This window comes from Lonchura striata, chromosome 1 (assembly GCF_050655825.1).
Source record: "Lonchura striata isolate lonStrDom1 chromosome 1, ASM5065582v1, whole genome shotgun sequence".
In the NCBI taxonomy this organism is placed as follows: domain Eukaryota; kingdom Metazoa; phylum Chordata; class Aves; order Passeriformes; family Estrildidae; genus Lonchura; species Lonchura striata.
The window spans coordinates 85,591,096-85,613,416 of record NC_140703.1 but is presented as its reverse complement, the minus strand read 5'-3'; the positions used below and the strand labels follow the sequence as shown (position 1 = coordinate 85,613,416).

The window sequence follows — 22,321 nt, the reverse complement described above, 5'->3', positions numbered from 1 at the left end:
CATCAAGTCAGTTTATTGATTGCTTATCTGAGGGCTACTCTTTTATTTATCGATCCTTCAAAAATTACAAATGTTAAGAAGAAAGCATTAGGGAAGAGATTTTTTAAAAAAAAGTTTCTGAAACCAGCTTCACCTTCTGAAATACTCCATTTAAAGCAACTGCTTTAGGCTGAAATCCAAAAGTGGAGAGCAAATCACAGGGCAACTAATAGACTAATGCAGTGAGTCATGTGGCTGTCCATGCTCCAAGCATCTGAACAGAGTCCATCTTAAGCTCCACTCAGGAGCTGGATACCTTTAAGCTAAACTCATGACAGCACACTTACAGCCCGTCTGAACTGGAGCAGATTGACATTTATCTGGCTCAGAGGATGGCTCAACTCATCTGCATCCTTTGCACATGCATTGCACATCCTCTATCCAGTTTTAAGTAGCAGGCTAGCCTGCCCTGAGCAGCAGCATCTTGCTTTATTTAGGGTACTCAACAGCTACACATTCCCAACTCCAGTGTGACCACTGCACCTGAAGGCCAAGCATCCCAGCAGTAACAGCCAAGAGCCCAGTTTGCCTAAAACTGACTCCAGCTGGGAGCAGTCAGACATGCTGGCATCCCCAAGGATCTCCAAAACTACTGCGAATACTGCATGATGTGTAAGGTCACTGGAGCAAAAGTACAATTACCTCTCATGTAATAGTTTAACTAGTACTTTAAACAAATTAAAATAAATGGTTTTGATGAATACTGTCCTCAGACAGTATTCTCCAGGAAGTGCCTTTCATCACTGAATTATAGGTGACTAGACCCTTTCAGCTTCCTTGCTGAGAGAGAAGGATCTCTTCCCTACCTCCCCACTTCTGTGTTGGAAGGACCTGTGGAAGACAGGGATCCTATCACTCAGCTTAGTAGTAAAAATGTTTTGGTGAGGCAAAGCCCCAGTCCTGCTCTTGTGAGCAGTCGCAGTTTCTATTTTTTAGACCCTGGACAAAGTGACAGGAACATGGATGAGAACCTAAGACTCATTACCAAGAACGTGACTTGCAGGGAGATTTCAAGCATTGATTCAATATAACAAAATGGAAATTCAAGTTCATTTTAACTAGTTTATTGTCTTTAAACTTACATAGAAGTTTAAAAATATTTGCTGCTTTCTAAGCCAAGTATTTTGTTACTCTGCCATAACTCTAAAGTAGCTCTTCAGAAATAACTTGAGAGCTATAATCTCAAGTTACCAAACCATGCTGTCTTTACCAGTGCCTTTACAATGGAGGTTTAGCAGAATGAGAAAAAAAAAAATCAACCTGTGTGAACATCTGAAAACAAAACATATATAAGGAATGCTTTTGCCTTTTTGCCTTATCTTGGTCAATATGGAATAGAGAACAACATAGAATGTTGTTCTTTAGTATCTGGTTGTTTATGCAACAAAAAAAAAGTAGTTCAAGTTTTGGTTTAATGTTTTGTTTCTTTTTATAAGGTCATTTGATACAGAATGATATCATATGTTAATGCAGAAAATTTCACATAACTGCTATCAACAATGTAGAATATCATTAATACTAATGTGTGGGAGATGGAAACACACAATACAAGAAAACCAAGCATGAACAACTCATCTTTCCTTTCCATAGAAGTACAGTACTAAAAGAAGATGGCCAGCAAGTTCTCACCTTTGCAACCTTACCCATGTCTTCTAACGTTGCCCTCTCATTTGGAAATTGAGAAAAAGTCTGCTCAATTTTGGCAATCACAGCATCTATATTTACTTTTTCCTTAGGACATCCTCGAGGAAAATAAAAAGTTGGAATGTTTTGACTATGTGATGGTGGCAAAGTTTCTTCCTTCTTTGTTTGAACCTAAATAGATAAATACACATTTGACAGTCAAGTACCATGAAATCACATAGTCCTCCACAGATGTCTTAAATGTCTTTGTATTCCATGTTTCAACCCACCTTCAAAAACATTTCAGATTATAAATGAAATAAACTATTACAGAATAAGAGCACATTGGAAAAATGAATTACTATTTCCAAAAATGGTCATTTAGAAAGACTTCTAGGATGTTAAATATTTAATAAAAACAACTTTAATCTTTAACATATCAAATTTCAAGACTGATACATTGGATAGCTTCTTGGGGACATCTGAAATTACTCAGATTCTATTATCTGCTTCAGAAAAAAGCCTTTCAACCTCTATGTTAACAGACATTATGAAATAATTTATTTTGGAAATACTTCTAGTTTTACAGCTTCAAGCTTTTGAAATAAGTATAATGATTTCGTTACAAACCACCAACCTATTTATTGAAGTTATGATGAAGGGTTTCCTTTTTTTTACTATAAAAAATGATAGATTCTATAAAGGTAGTAAACAATGTCTGCAGAGGGATTTTTTTTTGGGCAAAGTATATACAATGAGAGTTTAGAAATCTGTTTTGCAAGAATTGTGATACACCATATCACTAAAAAATCCCCCAGATGGCCTTTAACAAATGGAATTTATTTAAAAGGATTTAAGTTCAGTAAAGAAAAATTTACCTTGTAGACAGTTTCCAAAAGAATGTCAAATAGGGCAGAGAAGCAAAGATAACAGACAAAGTAAAAGCAGAATTAGGAAACAAACTTAGCAAATAAAACAAATTAAAATCTTTATTCCCAACACTACTATTCAAATGTAAAAACATTGCTATAGGGTGACTTGTTCTAATGATGAATGTGTTCAAGATCCTGCATCTAATCTCTCATTTTCAACCAGAATTGGGGGAATATAAGCCCAAAATCCCTCCAAAAACCCTAACCCTTGTTTTACTCCTTATCACCTTTGCCAAAATGCCTGCAAAGATACCCAGCTCTGCTACCACAATTGAAGTCCTTCCTTATGTAAGTGGAAGATCTAGGTGCTTATGGACAACAGATTTTAATTTGCAGAGTTCCAGTCAAGGAGCTTTCACTAGAATACTGTAACATATGCAAAAAAACCAAACGAAAAACCCCAAAAAAACCCCACCTGAACTAACCTTTCCTTCCCCTCCTCTGCATTTGAGCCAGAATTCCTGTTCACAGCTGTAGAATTACCTTAACTATGTTACAAGTTTTATTTCATAGAGGAATATGAATCTGTGACACCAGGAGTCAATGTCTGTCACTTTCTAAGAATCCTATAAGTAACAACTTTTGATAACTTATCATTTGTTCAGCAGTCCAGTTGATGAGGCAGCTTAAAATAAGACTGCTACAGGGTATCAAAAATTCCTTCCAACTTCAGACTTCCAAAATTTTAGGAAGTCTAAAGACAGCAATGTTTTATTCTCTAAGTAAAATCACCACCAGCACTACAATGTCTGTAATGGGGTGAACCTTGTTTCATTTTAAAAGCCCAGCTCTACCCATCATCACTTTACAAGAGCCCTTGCAGTTACCCCATTTCCAAGAACTGCTTGGCCTGACATAAGATTAGCTCAGCTGGTCAGAGCATGGTGCTAATAACACCAAGGTCATGGGTTTGATCCCTGTACAGGTCATTCATTTAAGAGTTGGATTTGATGATCCTTGTGGGTCCTTTCCAATATTCCTCAGAATATTTATTTCATGATTCTATGACAACCACTCCCATGTGAGCTGCTCAAATGGCCACAGAGCAGCAGGTGGTCCAGTTCTTCAGAGATGCCCGATGAAGAATGCCTCATCCAAGAAAAGGGAAAGTGCAAATCACAGACAACTAACATTCCCTGAATGTCGCACATATCATGAGGTAAATCAGCACTTTAAGGAAGCTTAGTACAGAGAGGCAAGGCATTTTTAAAATCCGCAACCAGGGAAATTTAGAGCCTCAGATGGGAAATTTCTTTTAAAAGGAAAGGCAGAAGCAGAAGGAAGACTACACTGGAAAAGATCTCAAGAGAAAAAGAAAAGCTATCATCAGAAAAAGTCTTCTCAATTTGATCATTGGATACTATATTTCTTCAGAAACTACTAATTTAGATATCTCAGTTACACAATACATGATTTCCATTGGTCCAAGTTAAAAGTTGTTCTTAAACACATATGGAAATACCAATTCAGGATTTGTAGTAAGACCTATCCAAGCACAAGTTATTATATGAGGCTTTTTATTAATTTTTCATCTTGTAATCTGGAATAGACAAAGATTATAAGGAAGAAGTTCAGCAACCAATTCAGAACTTAAGATAAACATAGAGTTGAAGAAAAATTATTTTTTCTAAGATGAAAATGTTACATTGCAACATTTGAATTCAGCATGCTTACTGTAAAAATATATAATATTTAATCTATAAAACAGAATATTAATTCTAAGACCAAATATAGACTACAAATCTGTAATAGCAAGATAAATTACCTCTCCCTATACTGAAAGATGTCTATTTTCACATGCTGGTTTCTCCAAGTTGGCAAAAGAAGAAATTATAAAAGGGCTTCATTTGCATTATCAAGTATACGATCACTTCACAATCATTTCTGCTAGAATTATTTGGTGCCTACATATAGGCATCTAGTGAGAATACCATCTAGGGCACAAAACATAATGCCCTTGAACATTCCTTGTGGTATCTAGCAGGCAGCTCCAAGCACAGCTCTCACACTGCATCTGCCACGTGGATGTTATGAGCACACTAATGCTTCTTAAATGCCACCAGCAACTTGGAATGGGACAATTGAATTGTGCTGTTAATGTCAGTCAACACAGGGATAGGAACTGTACCAAAGAGAGAAGCACATCGTCCATCACCATTAGCTCCAACTAATGCACTACAAAGTTGATATTACATCTCCTCCCTCTTCTCACTGTCCCAAGAAGGGCCAAAGATTCTTCTCTCAGTCTGAATTCTAATAACCAAAATGCTCCTTGTACAACTGAGGCTGCTCTACTGTATGTGTTCTAATGAAGGAATGTGTGATATTAAAAGGGCTCTAAAAATTTCACTATTTTCTGTTCAGGTGTTAGTTACTTCTGTAGAGGCATATATTGCATAGCTGATGAAGAAGTGTCATGGTTCTGTTATTTCAGGACAAACAAAATGCACTAATTGTGTGAGATTAGGCTGTTCTAAAATTAATTATAATTTTAACTGGGGAATTCCTTCATTAACAAGAACTGCCAGAAATCTGCTAACATTAAATCTTTGACTGGAAAATCTGCAGGAACAGTTCATTAATCTTTTTGCAAAACTACTCCATTTCAGCGGTCTATTTAACATTTAGAAAATGATCTACATTTTCCTGTGGTTTTAAGTTAAAACCTTTAAAACCTTTACCAAGAAGCTAAACTCAAAAAAAGAGACTCATTTGGTCAGTGAAAATTTTTCCTGCAACTTGCTGAGAAAGAGTATCAACAACAGCATGCTTGGAATTAAGGAAAACAGCTGTATAAGCTTGTAAATAACTCAAACAGATGTGTGCTGAAGTGCCAGTACTGAAGGGAGTATTAAACTTTGCAGTAAGTATATACGAAGCCCAGGATCTGTAAGTGTACTGCAAAGTTGCTGCTGCAGTTTAGGTTTTATATAATAGATGGGAAGTGAGGATTCCTTGAAAATGTCTTGTTTGCAGTAATATAAACAAATTTCTGTAAGATTTGTCTATAGGATAATTCAAGAAAACCTTTAATACACAACCAGTTTTCATTCTTGACATACAGAATTGTAAGGACTGTCCACTACCCAACACTTACCTTGTTATTTACAGTGGAGGAAATGGAAGTTTTCATCCCACTGAGGTCCCTTTTCAAAGGGCAAAACTTCTAGTTTTGCAATTAATTAATTTTGAAACTTTCCAGATATTTTTCTAACCATTCTTTCAGAAGTTGTTTATGGTAGTAAATAGTACTAAAATCATAGCATAAAATCAATATTATAATTACAATATATTTGTAATTATAATGTATTAGTACTATATTAGTATATACCAGAGAACATGGATACACCATATTCCAAAGAGAGAAATTAATTCCTCAAGCTAGACAGTCTTCTTCCATCTACCACCTGATGAGTTACATTCAGCAGTTAACTTTGTTATAAGCAAAAAATAAAGACAGTGAGAATTTTAAAAGTGTGGGCTTTTCCTTCTCTCTTAACTGTAATAGCTGATGCTATGACACAATCATTCATTAGAACTACAGGATATATTGCTGAAATAACAAGGAAGGGAGGAATTGTTCCCAGATATTTTAATAATGTATGCTCAGTCTAGATCTAATATTGCATGTAGCAACTATCAAAAATACTGAGTCGAGGAAGGGGTTGAATATGTGGATTCAAATGCAAGTGAGTAAACCCTCACTTATAAAGGACTTGCTGGAAAATGAAGCAAGGTAAATACATTTGTGAATTTAATACTCTTTTAGACATCTCTGAGATTAGGATATGAACTTGGGTTTCAAGGGACATCTAGTTCCAACCCCTTCTGCTGTGGGCAGGGATGCCACCCACTAGATCAGGCTGTTCAGGGCCCCATTCAACCTGTTCTTGAACACTTCCAGGGATGGGGGAACCTACAACTTCTCTGGGTTGCTTGTACCAGTGCCTTCCCACTCATAGTAAAGAATATTTCCTCTCCTCTTTTAGTTTAAAACCCCATTGTCCAATCACTACCTGGACTGAACTAACTGGTATTTATATTGTTTTGACAAGACTACAGAATAAGATAACTCCATTCAGAAATGATGATTATACCAACATTTTTTCTGCCTGTTTCTCTGAAAAAAAGCCAAACCCTAAACATTTAAAAATATTTACAGAGTTCACAGTCATCTCTTGCTGTAGTATTTGACAGGAAATTCCATGATAATGTGCACACTAGAGAAAAGTCATTGGAATGCATAGAACAGAGTCAAAAAAGGACCCCAAAAAATTATAGCTCATATTTACACCCAACTTCACATTAGGATTTTACTAAGTGATGCACTACAATCTATCCCACTAAAAAAAAAGGGCATTAAAATACTGAAAATACTATAAAGGGATTTTGCCTATCAAATAGATAAGTCTGGTTCAATTCCTAGTTTTTAATTAGGCATTTAAAAGAAAAAAGGTCTCTTACAATGCTGTTTACAATGTGCAATACGTAAGTTAATCTAGTTCTTCAATCGACTAGGTCTTCTAGTCTTATATAGTCTACTTTCTTTTCAACTTACCTGGATGAACTGAAGTGTATAATAAGCTAAGAGGATTTTCTGCAGAGATATGCTATTCAGCCTTTTAAATCCTAATATTCATGCAACCACCCATGTATAAAGCTCATCAACTGCCTAACAAGGAAAACGGATAACTGCATGAAGTTCCCTGACACACAACAGAAAATGGAAGCTAACACGGGATTCAAAGGGTAACATTATTTTTTTGTGTGTGAGTCTTTCCTTTATTAAATTCAGTGAGTTCTTAAGAATACAAGGTATATTACTTGATCAGTTTAACAGTAATTGTGAATGCAATACAGTGTTATCAGTAAGTAGGCTCACAAAGAACACCTGACCAGCCTTCTCATCCCTCTGCTCTGTTCTTGCTGTCAATCTAAGTCTGACCAATAAAATAACAGAACTGTTTCTTTTTTTAAACTTACTATCTAATTGACTTCAAAGTGAAAGTCAACATTTCCCTCTAGATAATCAATTGACATTATCAGTAGTTTTATGGAATTTAAATCTTGAAAACATCCCATAAAAGACCCACACTACTATCATTTAGAAAAGAGTTCATTCTCATTTGCAAGAAAGACAACAGTTTTGAAAACCCTGTTCTAACATGTCAAATACTTTAACATGCTGAAGTGCCTTCCAAAAATCTGTTTCAGGATAGACAAAGTAAGGTTATTACCAGAACCTTCCTCAGAAGAAGCCCAGAGAAACACGTCCTCTGTAACATAAGCTCTTTTGACCGTGTGGTAGACATTTACAATTATTTAAGTTGAAGTGTATTGCTTTCTGTGACATCCTCATTAGCATCTTTCCAGCCAAACTAATGAGATTTTTTTTTACTGCAAGATTTCACTGATTGTACTACTTTCTATTCAGCTTAGTGTGCTAAACAGTACTTTTTCCTCTGTGAAAGATGATCCTTGGATGACTTAAAACTGAAAATTTCTGGGTTCTTCCCCTAGCCAAGTTCTATTACTCTAAAATGAAATTACTGCACTGGAAATCATCTTGAAAACAGTATGTTTATCTATAATCTTAATAATGAAGTTTTACAGCATGGCATAAGGTAAGCTATACCACAGCACACCTGCATCTTCCCCTTCCCCCTTAGAATTTACTCACTTCACTAGTGACATTGAAGCAATATGGTGAATTGCCTCAGGTCACCAAGACAGCTAAAGAGCAAAATTAAAACTCCCCATTTGTCTTCATCAAGTTGGTACCACTTAGAAGCAACATGGTTCTGCTGCTAACATAAGAAAGATCAGGGAGTACTGCAGCAGGATTATTTAAAATCAGATTACATTGGTCTTAAAACCATGCTAAGATTGTGATTAATTTTGCATAGCTTAGTCAGAAATATTAAACTGATCAAACCCTGAGAGATACCTACAGAGAATGAACCCATGCTAAACCAGTCATTAGGGTATACATGTAAAAAAGTCTTTCCTCTGGCAACAATCATTTTAGTCCCAATTGTTTCCTTCTATCCTGGACTTCACCCTGCTATCCTTCAGTCACTGTCTGGCAGCTGTTTTTAGATGAGCTATAGAGACTAATTTTATCATACATGCTCCCCTTTCCACAGTACAAGATAAATATCCATTAATTTTAACCCTGCTGCAGTTTTATACTAGCATACTTTAGCTGTTAGCCTTAACTCTGAAGATTTCATTCATCTAGTTTGGTCTGTAGTCAATATTTGTGCTATGTGAGGGGAAGGAAATGGAAAAATTAATACACTTTCCCATAAAGTTCTAGCAATATAACATTAGAAGAAAAAAGGTACTTTAACCTACACTGTTTCAAATTTTATACGTGTGACCTGAGTTAACGTATGAGAGCAGAGTTCAGCAACTCTCCCAATGCAGTCTATACTCCAGTTAGCAATCCTGTGTTCAGATTCTGACCAGAAAATATGGTGGGAGTCTCTTTCCTGCATACCACACTGTGCACTCATCTCTGTTTTAAATAAACGGACTATCATTACCATCTCATTTATGCATATTCTTGGCTATTTACTATCAAGTCTATTTCTGTAAAAAAGTATATGGTAATCTGGTCTTGTGCTCAATGCAAATGTTAATCCTCAGTGCTAAATCAACTTTACTCTAGATTCAAAGCTGTACACTGCTCAGTCCCATTTTGGGATCGCTGACAATTTACAGCATGTAGCAATTCCATAAACAAATCAAAAGAGACTCAGTGATGTTTAGAGCAGTCAAGAGTAACATAAGGAAGAATCCTAGGTAACAGTAAAATGAAACCTAAAGAAGATCCTAACTTTTGATTCTGAGGTAAAAAAAATTGAAATTTTTTAAGCTGTTTGCTATATGAAGCTAATTTCTCCCCTTATTTTAAGTCTTAAGACAGCAGAGTAAATAGCAGTACTCTTAATTTTGTGATAGCCTGGGAAAGAAGTACCCTGTCCAGTTTGAATGAAATTGTTGTGCTAAAGGCCACCACTTGGACAGTCTTGAAAGTCTTAATATAAGGCTTATATAGACTTACCATATTATGGTGAACCTATCATTGATGATTTTCCCCTTTAATTTAACCAAGCCAAATTGAAATAGCCAAAATGACCCTCAAGAAAAGGCACTGAAGTGTCTGCACTGCAGCAGAGCATTTAAGACTTTGGACCATCTACACAAACCTATCTGGGAAAGCATGTTCTAATGTAGGAGGAGACAGTAGGCAGTGGCATCCAGCAAAAGCTACCACCTGAAACTACAAAATGCATTCCATACATACTATCTGAGGTATAGAATTTAAAACCACATTCAAGTAAAAGCATTTGTGAATGGCCACCACAGGCAAGTCATATCACATACACACAAACAAAAGTAGCACTGGGAAACTTTGAAATGGTTAAAATCTGATTTTGACTTGATAGAGATGGCTGAGGTAAATTGGCATTTTTCTGCATGATACCTAACCATTATAGCACACACCAACCTCCTCTCTTTCAGTAATGTATATGCTGCACTAACAGATGTCTCACTCAAGGTCTTCTATAACTCTGATTTTGGAAATACTGGAAGTCTCCCAGTTTGCAGCTTGGTAGAGCTGACACAGGTAAATCATGCAGTCCTGTTGGGAACTGGGAAGATGCTATTGCAAAAACATTATTGCTGTAGAAACATCTCCAAATATGGCTGCACACTTTTTTCTTTGTACAGTCACACAGAACTTCAATATCCAAAGTATGCAGTATGAAGAGCTTATTGATTTATTCAGAAAACACTTGGGTGGGGACAAGATGGAAGATGTAGTTACCTGTACCCCCCAAAGCCATGAACACAAGACCTTTCCACATTACATCCACATCTATTGGTAACTTGATTTATTTGTTGACAAAACTTTTACCGAAGGCTTCTAAAGTGAGGTTTCCTCTGAGAATTTGGCATCATTGGTAGTGATGACACATTTTATCCAGTGAAGATATTTTTTCTCTTTCACATGCCTTACTAATTTAAAAATGGAAAAGAGTACATAGTATAAAATGGAAAAAAGCAAAATTCTTCAGAAAAATCTACCCCATGAAACATAATTTTCTAAAATTTTCTAATTTTCTTCTAAATTTTGTGATAAGACAAAAGTAGTGGAATAATATTAGTCACAGCTAGTATGACTGCTAGTGCCTGTGAGTTGCTGTCAAACAGGCTACAGTTTATGAATTATGTCAAATTAAGTATTCCAGTCACTAACATATGGTGTTTGTTATATAGTTGCAGCTTCCTCAGAAAATACTCTGATCACAGATTAAATCAGTTCTTTTATTCCTTCCCAATGTATTCTGTTCCCCAACTGTTTCCAGGGCATAAGCTGGTAAATTCCTCTCAGTACATGATTATTTTGATTGCACACAGCCAAGGGACTGACAGGTACACCTGAGGCAATTCCAACATTTGTCTACAGAAAACAGCCCTTGTCAGGACAGGCCATCAGTTCAACATCAAAAGTAACACATTCAGCTAAGACAGACATCCACTTAAACTCTGCAATAGCTGTTTATCCTTACATGTTTGCAGCAAAGCAAGCTTCAATCACTAGATGCAGTTGACTTCAAGAAGAATCTTCTCAAACAACAAATGTCACCAAGTTCAGCCTTGCTACAGAGCTGCAAAGTCAACAGCTGGAGCAAGTATTCTGTCAACTGCTTGTCTGCTGATGCCCTGAAAAATTCTGATTTGGACAATTGTGAAAAGTCTCATATCCCTCTTGCCATGTAAAAGTTGAAGGACATTTTATATGAAGATGTGCTGAACTAGGACTACCAATAGTCATACAACATCAACTATTAGTAGTGTTAGTTAAAATGGAGAAAAGAATAGCAAATCTTATTTCAAGAGAAAAATAAGTACATCTGAACTCCTCAATGTATGAACTGCTGCATCACAAAACTTAACTGCAGAGGGAACCGACATCTACACTCTTAAATCATGAAAACATGTAAGCTGTAACAAACTTTCACCATATTGTCTTTTCTGTAGAAACAGTACACATTTTCTGTAATAATAATTTAAAAAATAGATTTATCACCAGACATGAGCAGGTAAAGAAGCTGCTATCACAGGCAGCCAATATATTTTACGTTTGAACAAGGAGTCTCCATTACAGAAGTGGTAAAAATGTACCAGCTTGCTTACAGTTTCTTTTCAAGAGACTAGTGCTTAAAACCTGGCAATATAGTAGCAGTGAACCATTTCTAGAAAACCTCATCTTAACTAGTAAGTCTCAGTGGGCAGCCTATATGTTTTAATTCTGTTTTAAACATTGGCATCTGCTCTGGAAAACTGGCATTATATCAGCAACCTAGCACTGAGTACCTATTTGCTATAGTCAGAATGAGATTTGTATTCCATCTCCAGCCCTCCCAGCAAACACTTGTGTTCTTTAATAAGGCATTTATGTGCCTGATGTACAAGTATTATGTAAAAAATGAATATTGGATCCTCCCCCTGTGGTGTTAAAAGGTCTACAAATTATGTTAAATCAGAAAACTGATGTTAACAGGAAAGCTGTCATGCCTGAAGCCTCTCATTGTTACACAACCTTCTTCTGAGACTATATCTGTAAACCCAACAGCCTCAATTAAACTTTTTGAAAGTAGTTTTGCATCAGAAATGAGACTTATCTTCATGACTAAAAGAATTACTGTGCGCACTACATCACAAATATACCAGCCCAGCACACATTAGTACCTACAGACTCTGTGTTCATTACTGTCTTGAACATGCCACAAGCATTTATGTAGCATTCTGGTAACAAAGGAATGTAAAAATGATCAAGAAGCACTAAAGTCTAAAGCTACTTCACCCAGAAGGCAAGCCAATCCTGTGAGGCACTGCAGAAGCTGAAGAAATAGTTCTCATACAGCTGACATAAATAGCATGTGTAAGCAGCATTTAGTATCATTAACAGGTGGTCATGAAATGAGTAGTTCTCCGTTTTCACACTGAGTTGTGACGCATACAACTACACCGCGGAATCACCCAATAGGCACAGCAGATAAAGACATAATTCATTAAAAGTATTGAAAAATATGCCTGCACAGGTCTGTCAGTAACATTGAGAAGATTAATTAAAAACATAGGCCAGGTTTTGTTTTTAAGCTCCTTTTAAAAAGTCATTATATTCAGCATGAATTTGAATTTTTAAAAAGTCTAGTTTTAAAGTTAGAACTCCACAGTTTTGTAAGGTGATGTGGCCTCTAGGTAGCAAAAATACCCGTTTTCCTAGTTTAGCTAACACTGAGTTACAAATGTATAAGCATGTCAGTGTACACACATGTATTTTATTCTAATTTTGGTTCAAACTTGAAGTATATTTTCCTCATATAGCACACATAATGGTGTTCCTTATATTCCAACTCTGACAGGTAGGGATGTCACTAGTTGTTGGCTAAAACACAGTTCTCAGCCTTTCAGTTCACATCTAGAAGTTGTCAATACATTTGACAAGGTAATAGTTTCTTCTCCATCCAAAGTTTCAGATAAATTGACAAGCAAGTTGGACACAGTGACTTTTCAAGTGCTGCATTCCCAGCTCAATATATCCTATCCTGTAGGTATTAAGTACTTAAGAAAGACCTTGGTTTTAGAATCAACATCAGACTAAGATGGACTGAAGCTTTACTTCATTTTATGCAGAGATACCTACTAAGAAATTTAGCTCCCTAAGGTAATATAGAACATTTAAACAGTTATATATTGCTCTTTCTCCATAAAGCCCTGCTTTGCTCAGGTTTTTTCAATTTTCATGAATAAATGAAAAATGAGGAACTGCCTATTCCACCACTTTCCAGAACAACCCACCTCGCTACTGATGGTCTATTTAAAGATTTTCAAGAAACCTGATGTGCTATGCTCTAAGATTATTTACTTACATGGCCCTATATGAAAAGCCACTGCCTTAGAATTCTTGGAACCTGTGGAAGACCCAGTCATTCCAACCTGCCTCAGAGCAGATTCTGAAGCATATGTTATGTCACCATCCAGCACCATTACTAATTTTTTAAGATGCTAGTTTTAATATCACAAAGCTCTTAAAGAGAATCTGTAATTTTTTTAACAAATTATAAAATTACAAGATTGTAGTAGAAATACAGAAGAACAGATTGGCTTCCATTTCTGCTTAACTTCAGCATTCAGTGGAATAGGAGGTTGCAAACTCCAAAAGCAGCAAAGCTTAGCAACTGAAGTGATAAAGTTTTGTTTCAAGTTATTCTACCAAATATCTAAGCAGTCTTCAATTTTAACATGAAATTTCTTCAATGATTATTTATCTGATAAATAACTATTCTTTGAAATGCACCTAACACATGAGGATAAGTTGGAATTAATGCTAATATAAAAAAGCAGGTAAATAATACCCATCTTCTACATCAACAGCTACTAGCACCCATATTTAATTTTTATGATACTTCCAAAAAGGTTCTTAACATCATGAAGTAGAAGCAAACCACCATCTAAAAAAGCAACTTCAGATAAAATACTTGCTATCAAACTGAGCAATGACAGATCTCATATTCTAGTTTCATACTACTATAATTCTGTTTTGCTCAAAAAATTTTGTAATCTATTTCATTTATTATACATTATTCTACAGTTGCCATTTACCCAGGAAGTGCAAGACTGGTTAGAAATGAAAAATATTTGCTCATTGTCTTCACTGCAAGTTTATAGCCAGCAGCATCCTAGAACAGATAAAAACCCCTACAGATTAGACAAGCTGTTTTCTTAAAGTAGTTAGCAGCTTGGAGGTATGCTTAACCATACTACACTGAGATGTTTTCTAGGTCAACATAAAAAGGCCCTGTAAAAGTACAAGCGATCCAACTATCGCTCGATGAAAGACAGATCAAGTTAAGGGGCACCACACAAGGTAATGCTGTGTTTGTTTACAACAAGATGCCATGACTAGACTGAACTTGCCTCCTCCTCTGAGGTGCCTAAATATTAACTGCTACCACTACTTCTGGGCAATTAAGAACTTCTTTTCTTGCTATCTCTAGTCAACAAGTTCTGGTACCTGTTTCCAGTTTAGCACTGAAGACACAAGTCAAAATTCCTTTAACTCACATGTCTATGCTGAATGGTGTAAACCAGCACAGTCAACACAGGCACTCTGCTTTGCATAAAGGAATAATCATTGCTTATAAAGATCACTTGAAACAAATTTTAAATAATCAAATAGAAGACAGAAGGCTAGTACATTCTTAGGGTCATAGGGCTCTATAGCCCTCTCTTGAAGGTCACCTGAAAGGGACACTAGTGCACTGAATTCAAAAGTAAGTAGCAGGCTATATTTAGAATAACTAACAATGCCAGAAATTCTATGTTAATGTAATTTTTATTCAACTGCTAAACTTTCCTTAATTAAAAAAGGGTGAAAAAAATTCACACATGCCTTCACTGACATACTTTTAGTATATTAATTAGAAGTGAGGGTGAGGTAAGGTCAAAGTGAATGCCTTCAGATACTACTGTATATCTGAAAGGGTATTCAAAGAAACACTAAATTTCAGTTTCTAAAAAAAAGTTGTACGCTTTTTCTCACTCTAAGAGATAACAAATCTCTTTGAACATTTACTGTATAAGTAGCTTCCCTTCTCATTTTACTTTTCAAATACTTCTATTCTCAGTTTTAAGCACACTTTAAAATTGTACCTTTAACTCACTGCTACAGAACAGCAGCAGTACACGTGTGAATCATGCAGCAGCAACTGATTTCATCCAACTAAAGAATTCAAAATAAACATAATCTAAAGGAATTCAGGATCATCATACAAGTATGAAAGCGCTTTTTACCATATTACGTTTGAGCTAGTGAAGTTACAGCCTATTTCAGTATATTTTATATGCCCAGTTCCAGTAAGAGGTAAATTAAACCCCCCTGGGAAATGCATGTAGATTACAATTCTGCAGATTAAGGAAAATTGTCTTTAAAAGTCTAATAGCATTAAATGCATTACTGCATATACCTCTGTGCAAACATCGTACTTTAGCTGCACTATGTGCTGCAGCAAACTCTCACCTCTTCTTTGCACAAAACTACATGCACAATCTTTTAAAACACAGAAAAAATCAACATATCTAGAACAGACTATCAAAACGCTGCTAGTTGAGTAACAGCTTCCACCTATTGCCTGCAGTTTGAGTGGTTGCAAAGGTACAACTGACAACAATAACTTAATTGTATAAGAACAGAAAGACAAACCTGAATCTGCTGAAAAGCTTTCAGTCTTTTCTTGAATCTAGAAGGTAAAACAAAATCACATCCTCGAGCTAGCAATGCCAGCTCCTTTCTTAGATCAGGATCTTGTCGCAAAGAAATCTCCTTTATCCTCATGCTTTCGGATTTCATATAATGTCTCTGTGTGCCAGTCCAGGCACTTGAGTCCCAGTAAATAGCAGAGCTGTTGTATTATCTCTCAGTGCCGCTTAAAGCAGCAGCTGCACCCGTGTTCTGGGATATTATAAGAGTCAGCTCAACTTCGCCTGCTCCATACATTAAAGGGAACTTGGCTGGAATTGCAAAAACGGATTGGGAAGTCACTTTGGGGGCCTGCCCTTTCATCCAGGCATTCCAAAGTCTAAATGGGACAGTATGGAAAATGAAAACCGTGTTTGGAGGAGCATCTATAAAAGCAGCTTCCAATTTTAAAAAAGGCAAGCCCTACAGGAATGCAGAGAAGCCAGTCGTGGTTTTTTCTAGCTTCCTCCTCCTCCCATCCCCCTCAGCTTTCCTTTCTGTCACAAAACACTCACTGTCTAGCTTCAATGAAGTACCTCACCGAAGGATAAGGCTTATTACACAGCAATTAATTCCTTTTAAACCTCTTTGTTCTTTAGTGGGAACCCTATTACACTGGGACAATGAAGGCAGTGACAGAAAAAGCTTCAGACAGGCTTTCAGAATGGCTCACGTAATCAATAAATAATTTTTTTACATTGATCTATATCTAAGTTACTGTATTTCAAGAATCTAAAATTTTGAATGTTAAGACAATACCATAGCAGAAATGAAACTAATGTTACCACACTGAAACACTGCTTTAAATCATGTTTTACCAAAAGGTTACATTAGAAATATAATTGATGTCACAAATTTGAAAAAAATTGAGAGGATACTTTTTTCTTAGTTTTATAAACATTAACATCCACATACTAGATTGCATACCTGTCACATTTCACTAGCATTAGACTCCTGCTACCACTCTATTTTCAGTGTATTGAATCTCAAATACATTTTATGGGGGTGTTGAGGCCAAGTTTTAGTATACATCAATATTCTTCATGGAAACAGAAATCTGATAAGCTTCTGTGAAAATTAAAGTGACCTTCAGTTCCTTCTCCTTTACGGTTTTAGGTATATTAACTTATAAGTAGTGGAGTTTTTATATATTTAAATGGATATACCTTTATCATAGCAATCTCTAGGAAATGCTGCTATTTGGATGGATTTTTTCCCAAATATCACCATTACATTTATGACAACTTTTACTATTCCAAGCTGTGAACACTGTTAGCACCTCCAAATTCTCTAACGATAGAGGTATTGGATGTTTCTTACCTGTACCTTGTCATGCACAAGTTTACTTACTAACAGTGTAAAAGGAAAGACCTGGCCAAATATACTCTATTTTCATCCCTCCTACTTTAAATAAAACCATTTTTCTGATTACACAAAATGTACACAGCCCGAAACAACTCTTTCACCACTATGTCAGAGATTTCATTTACTGGATGTCACTATTTTACTCCCATATAATCTTTAGCCCTATTAATCCATTCACTGCCATTCTATATGTAGCACTGCATTAAAACCCCACAGTAAACATTCTTGTTCAATTAAGGAAAGGAAACTATGAAAACATCCTAGTGAAACATTATTTGTCTAAATTGGAAAATTTTTTTTAGTTTATCACACATTGTTAGAAAGTAAATTATGGCAAAACACCTGCTTTTTTGGTTTTAATTTAGTATCCAGTCCTGTCCCCGCCTCCTGCTTCTTTACTGTAGCTCGTTATGAAGATATTTATTTCTTTCGGAAGTGGGAGAACAAGAAAGGAATTGACAAGGCAAGAGTCAGACATGTTGTAGTTGGCATGACCAGACTATCCAACTGCATTGAGCAAATCTGGCTGTCACTCACTGTCTTTTAGGAAGACTAAATCAACTAACCTGGGATAAACCTTGGCCACAGGGAAGTCAACAGAAAACTGGGCATGCAGTACACAACAGCAGCATGCCTGGAACTTGAGATGAAGGACTGAGGTGTTAGAGTAGGAGAGGAATCCTATTCTGGCAACAGATAACCATTCCAGACCAAAATGTGGAAGGTCACGAAGGTTGTATTGCAAGGCAGATTGTGTTTCAGGTTAGGCAGAACAGGCCTTACTTGAGGTAAGGAAAGGCATCTTCTCACACAAATTGCTATTTCCATCCCTTTCAACCAGGTGATGCACTCCCATTTGCTGCTACATTCACAGTCTTATTTGATATGGCTGTATTATGTCATTAAGGTGATGGACTGTCACATGGAGAGAACTAACCTAAAAGAGCGAAGTGCCAGTCTGGAACCCAAAAGGCCTGGAGCTCCTGAACCTGCTGAAGGAGGCTCAGTAACAAAGACATGTTCTGAACTCCATTTTTGAAGGAGTTGTGTATTTCCCTCCTTTATTCAAATGGAACTCAGAATCCATCATAACTTAACCAGCAAACCAGGTTCAGTATTTTGAATATTCTGCAATGCTTTGTCATAATATTACTTCATTGTTCCAAGTCAATCCCATTGTTAGTCTAATATGTTTTAGCACTATGGTTTCCAACCTAGTGGCCATTTATATACTTGGGTATTTGTTGTTCACAGGTTGCAATTTGTTGTTCTACAGATTGCAACTGGCTACTAATCACATAATTTCTACCATCTAAATGGAAAAGAGGTTTGTATTGCCACATTTAAGGAGACAGAGCATTTATAAAGCAATGTGGTCATTAATCCCCTAAGATCTGTTTTAACCTTTTCTGTCATGAATTAATCACAGGGCAAAGGCAGCTTTCATTCATATTGAATTGGAAGTGTTCTAGTGTTACTTTTATTCTAAATCTGAATTCCCTCCAGTGAAAGCTACGGCAAAATCCTTTAATGGGTGAAGGTCTGGGTGCCAGCCATGAAGCTGTTAAAGTATCCTGGGAGATTATTATTAGCTAGATAAACAAACAGGGGGAAGATGCACACTCAGAGCTTCCTTCCAAAGCTAAAGATACACACTATGAATCGATTGGACTCAAGGTACTGTGGCCAAAGAGTTTACCACTTTAACAAAGATCCGAACATACACAAGAGTAACACAACATAAATAAGACAATATTCTTGGTATTGTAGAGGAAATCCAATCTTGAAGACTACTTTAAAAACCCCTTAAGTATTTGCCTAGCAAACCAGAATTTCTTGTCAGAAGCATATACCAACAGTATGTTAAAGTCTTAAGAGATTAAGTGGAAGTGACCTCAAATATGGAAAACAAATCCCAGCATTACAGGAAGCCCCCAAGAAAATAATTTTCAACCATATAAAAACTTTAGTTGCTAAAGTCTAGTCTTCGACCCAATAAAACATGAACCAAGATGACAGAAAGCCTGTTTGGCTTTTCAAGTTCAAATAAGGAGGAAGTTCAAGTAAGACTGAATAGCCAAGCCCAATGGCAACAGCATGGAACCCAATGTCATCCCTAAGCCTATGATGATGCAAAAACTAAGAGCGGCTTCTGGGTTAACTGTAGAAAGAAAATAGTTTTATCTCCAATGTAATAGTTTTATCAGCCAATGTAAAGGGCTGTTATGCAACTAAGGCAACCCTTTACAGAAATAACTTAATAGTGAAGGGCAGAACACAGCAGTTAAGAGAAGTAAGGCAAGGTGGCACCTTTTCAATACAGAAAAAAAAATATGGCACGACCAATGTAGTATTAAAGATATATTCCAGAGGTTTAAAGTGGAAAAAAGGCACTAGTAAAAACAAATAGTTCAAGAAGCTATACAAGAAGTCAATCAGCTAAGGATGCTTGCTAAAACACAGCTGCTATGAGGCAGGAAATATGAAGAAGAAATTACATAAATATACTAGAAGAGAAAAAAAAGAAACAATTCTTTGCTAGACTAAGAGAACAAGAAAACCCAAACCAAACAACCCTGAAATGCAGAGTTCGTTTTTTTCCCCCTCAAAAAACATTGTGACTGAACTATCACCATTATTTAATATTATCAAGAATTATTTCTAAACTAGATAATCCATACCTGGCCTTTGCTATACTGAAAGATCATGAAACTAACTTTTTGCTAACAACTTCCCATTTTTAACTGCTGTGCATAAAAAGAGAACAAGAGGACAATGGATTTGTGAGCTGAACAGAACAACAAAGTACTACCATCCATCCCTAAATGTCCTTTCCATGGGAGTCATCCCTTTTCACCAGTACACTCACAACACCCAAGGGAGCTAACACGTACAATGTGTACATAGCAGAAGGTATCAAGTTATTAGGCTCATATTGAACAACTAGTTATAGAAACTGATTGCTTTAAAGTTATGGACAGTGTTGCTGGAGCAAGTATGACGTAATGATGAACTTCTAGATATTGACATTGTGCAGTTAAGAAATCTACCTTCACAAGAAGAAACCAATCTTTTGCCTTTGGAAAGGAGTTCATGTGCATTTGGGCCTAGATACATTATTTTTTTCTTGTAGGATGCAATGCCTCCCCACTGGAATGGGAAGTCTTGCATGTAATGCCTTCTTGAACGATTATTTAAATTTTCCAGTACTCTTGGATTAGACAGAATAATGACTGGCAGTTCTTTCCACAGCAGTTAAGAGAATCCAGAATTTTTTGGAGGCAAGACAGTGAGTAAGTAAAAAGACAGAAGTTAGATGCCAGATGTATGGTCATGTTAGAAGGCCAGGAAGGAGGGGCTGATCAGATTTTCTGCACATGACTAAAAGAAAGCCACGTATGAACATAATGGTATGGGCCATTATCAGATTACAACCAAGATAAGACACATGTCACTTTGCTATGATTACACAGCCTCCAAAGACATAGCAAGGGCCTTTCTCAGTTTGTTAACTGCATCTGACAGACTAACTTCAGCAAGAATCAATAAGTTATAAAACCAATGCTGGACAATAAAGGAATGGCTTACAAACCTTGAGAACAATTCTCATGTTCTCTGCCAACTTTAAAAACATTTTATTTACCTGTGTACAGCATAAACTGAATTTTAAGGGAAAAAGGTTGTTGGAATAGTTCTGCAGATAGAGCCTATTTACTATTCATGATCTTCACATGACCCTATTCATCAGATCATGAAAACCAGGACCACCCAAATAGATGCTAATGAGGTAAGTATTAAAGAGAGAAAGATATAAACAAAAAAATCTACTATGGATTACACAAATTAAAGTCATATTTCATCTAATAAGATGCTGTATTTTTACATTTTAGATTAACTGTAAAGCTAAAGAGACTATCCACAACTGAAGCTACAGTCCACAATATATGCACTTGTAACTTTAACAACACAAGCCTCTGAATGGCAGACTTAGATTGAAATGAAGAATCAGTTCAGGCAGATTTGGAATACCACAGATTTTCCTACAAGAGACAGCTGCTTTTACAACCAAGTCTAATGATATGCATTATGGAACTTTTCAAAGTCAAACTGGCCATTTTGCATATTTAGTAGTTTCTAGATTGTTATTATTTACATTGTGCCACCTTAATTTAGAAGATGACAGTAATTTAGAAGTCTGGTATTAAAAACATAAATGACATTTTATAACTTCCAGCAATTTATTTAAACATTGTATAAGCTGTTCAGTACTTCCATTTTTTGGACATTAACTGTTCAATTCATACTTTCAAAAGAATCTTTTCCCAAACTAGAAAGATTGGTGTGTAGAAGTACACTACTACTTTAAATCCAGCATCAGAGGCTAACTTCATGTGTAATTTAGTCCCTGAAACAGGACAATGCGCCTGGCTCTCAGCGGCCACAGGATGGAGGTTTGCCTGCAGTTGTCCCACGAGTGGCCGGAGGGCAGACACACAAGTGGCCACTCCCAAGTCTCTGCTGACACTGGTCGGGTGGCGGTGATCGCTGCGGTGTGGGGAGCACAGCAGAGCACAGAACATGGGGAAACTGAGGCAAAGGAATAAGGGAAGGGCACTTGTCTGAATCTCCAAATCTTTAAGGACAAAGTGTCAGGGCAGAACACGTGAACCAATCTGAACCTGAAGGGGCTACTTTTAAGGCATGGGGGGAACACGGGGAGGACACAACCTTTGACCAACAGGAGGGCATTATGGGAGGGGTGCAGGGTAAGGGCTCCCCAAGAGAAGCCAACATGGGGAGGGAGCAAACCTCACAATGCAGTCCTGCTCCAAGGAAGGGATGAAAGACAGGGAACACTCCAGAACCAAAAGAGTGCGCTGACTTTGACAGATAGGGGTGAGACAAGAGAACAAGGGAGGTATACAGGTGGGTTGACATGTGGATTGACATACATTTTGGTGGGGAAAACTGGTAAACAACTCAAGACTGGACCATTAGGGAAGCCAAATGGGGTACAGAGACTGAACCATTACAAACTTATAAC

At 36.6% G+C, this 22,321-nt stretch overlaps 1 protein-coding gene across 7 annotated transcripts in view; it reads right to left on the bottom strand.

Annotated features, from left to right (window-relative positions):
• The window catches only part of PPP2R3B (protein phosphatase 2 regulatory subunit B''beta), a 52,913-nt gene that overhangs the window by 14,003 nt on the left and 16,589 nt on the right, over positions 1-22,321 (bottom strand). For 5 of the 7 annotated variants that reach the window (XM_085557231.1, XM_085557265.1, XM_085557237.1 and 2 more), the window contains one exon: positions 1,669-1,854. In XM_085557231.1, coding sequence (XP_085413357.1) covers positions 1,669-1,854 — 186 coding nt within the window. The other 2 variants (XM_077781515.2, XM_085557273.1) reach the window with 2 other exon arrangements.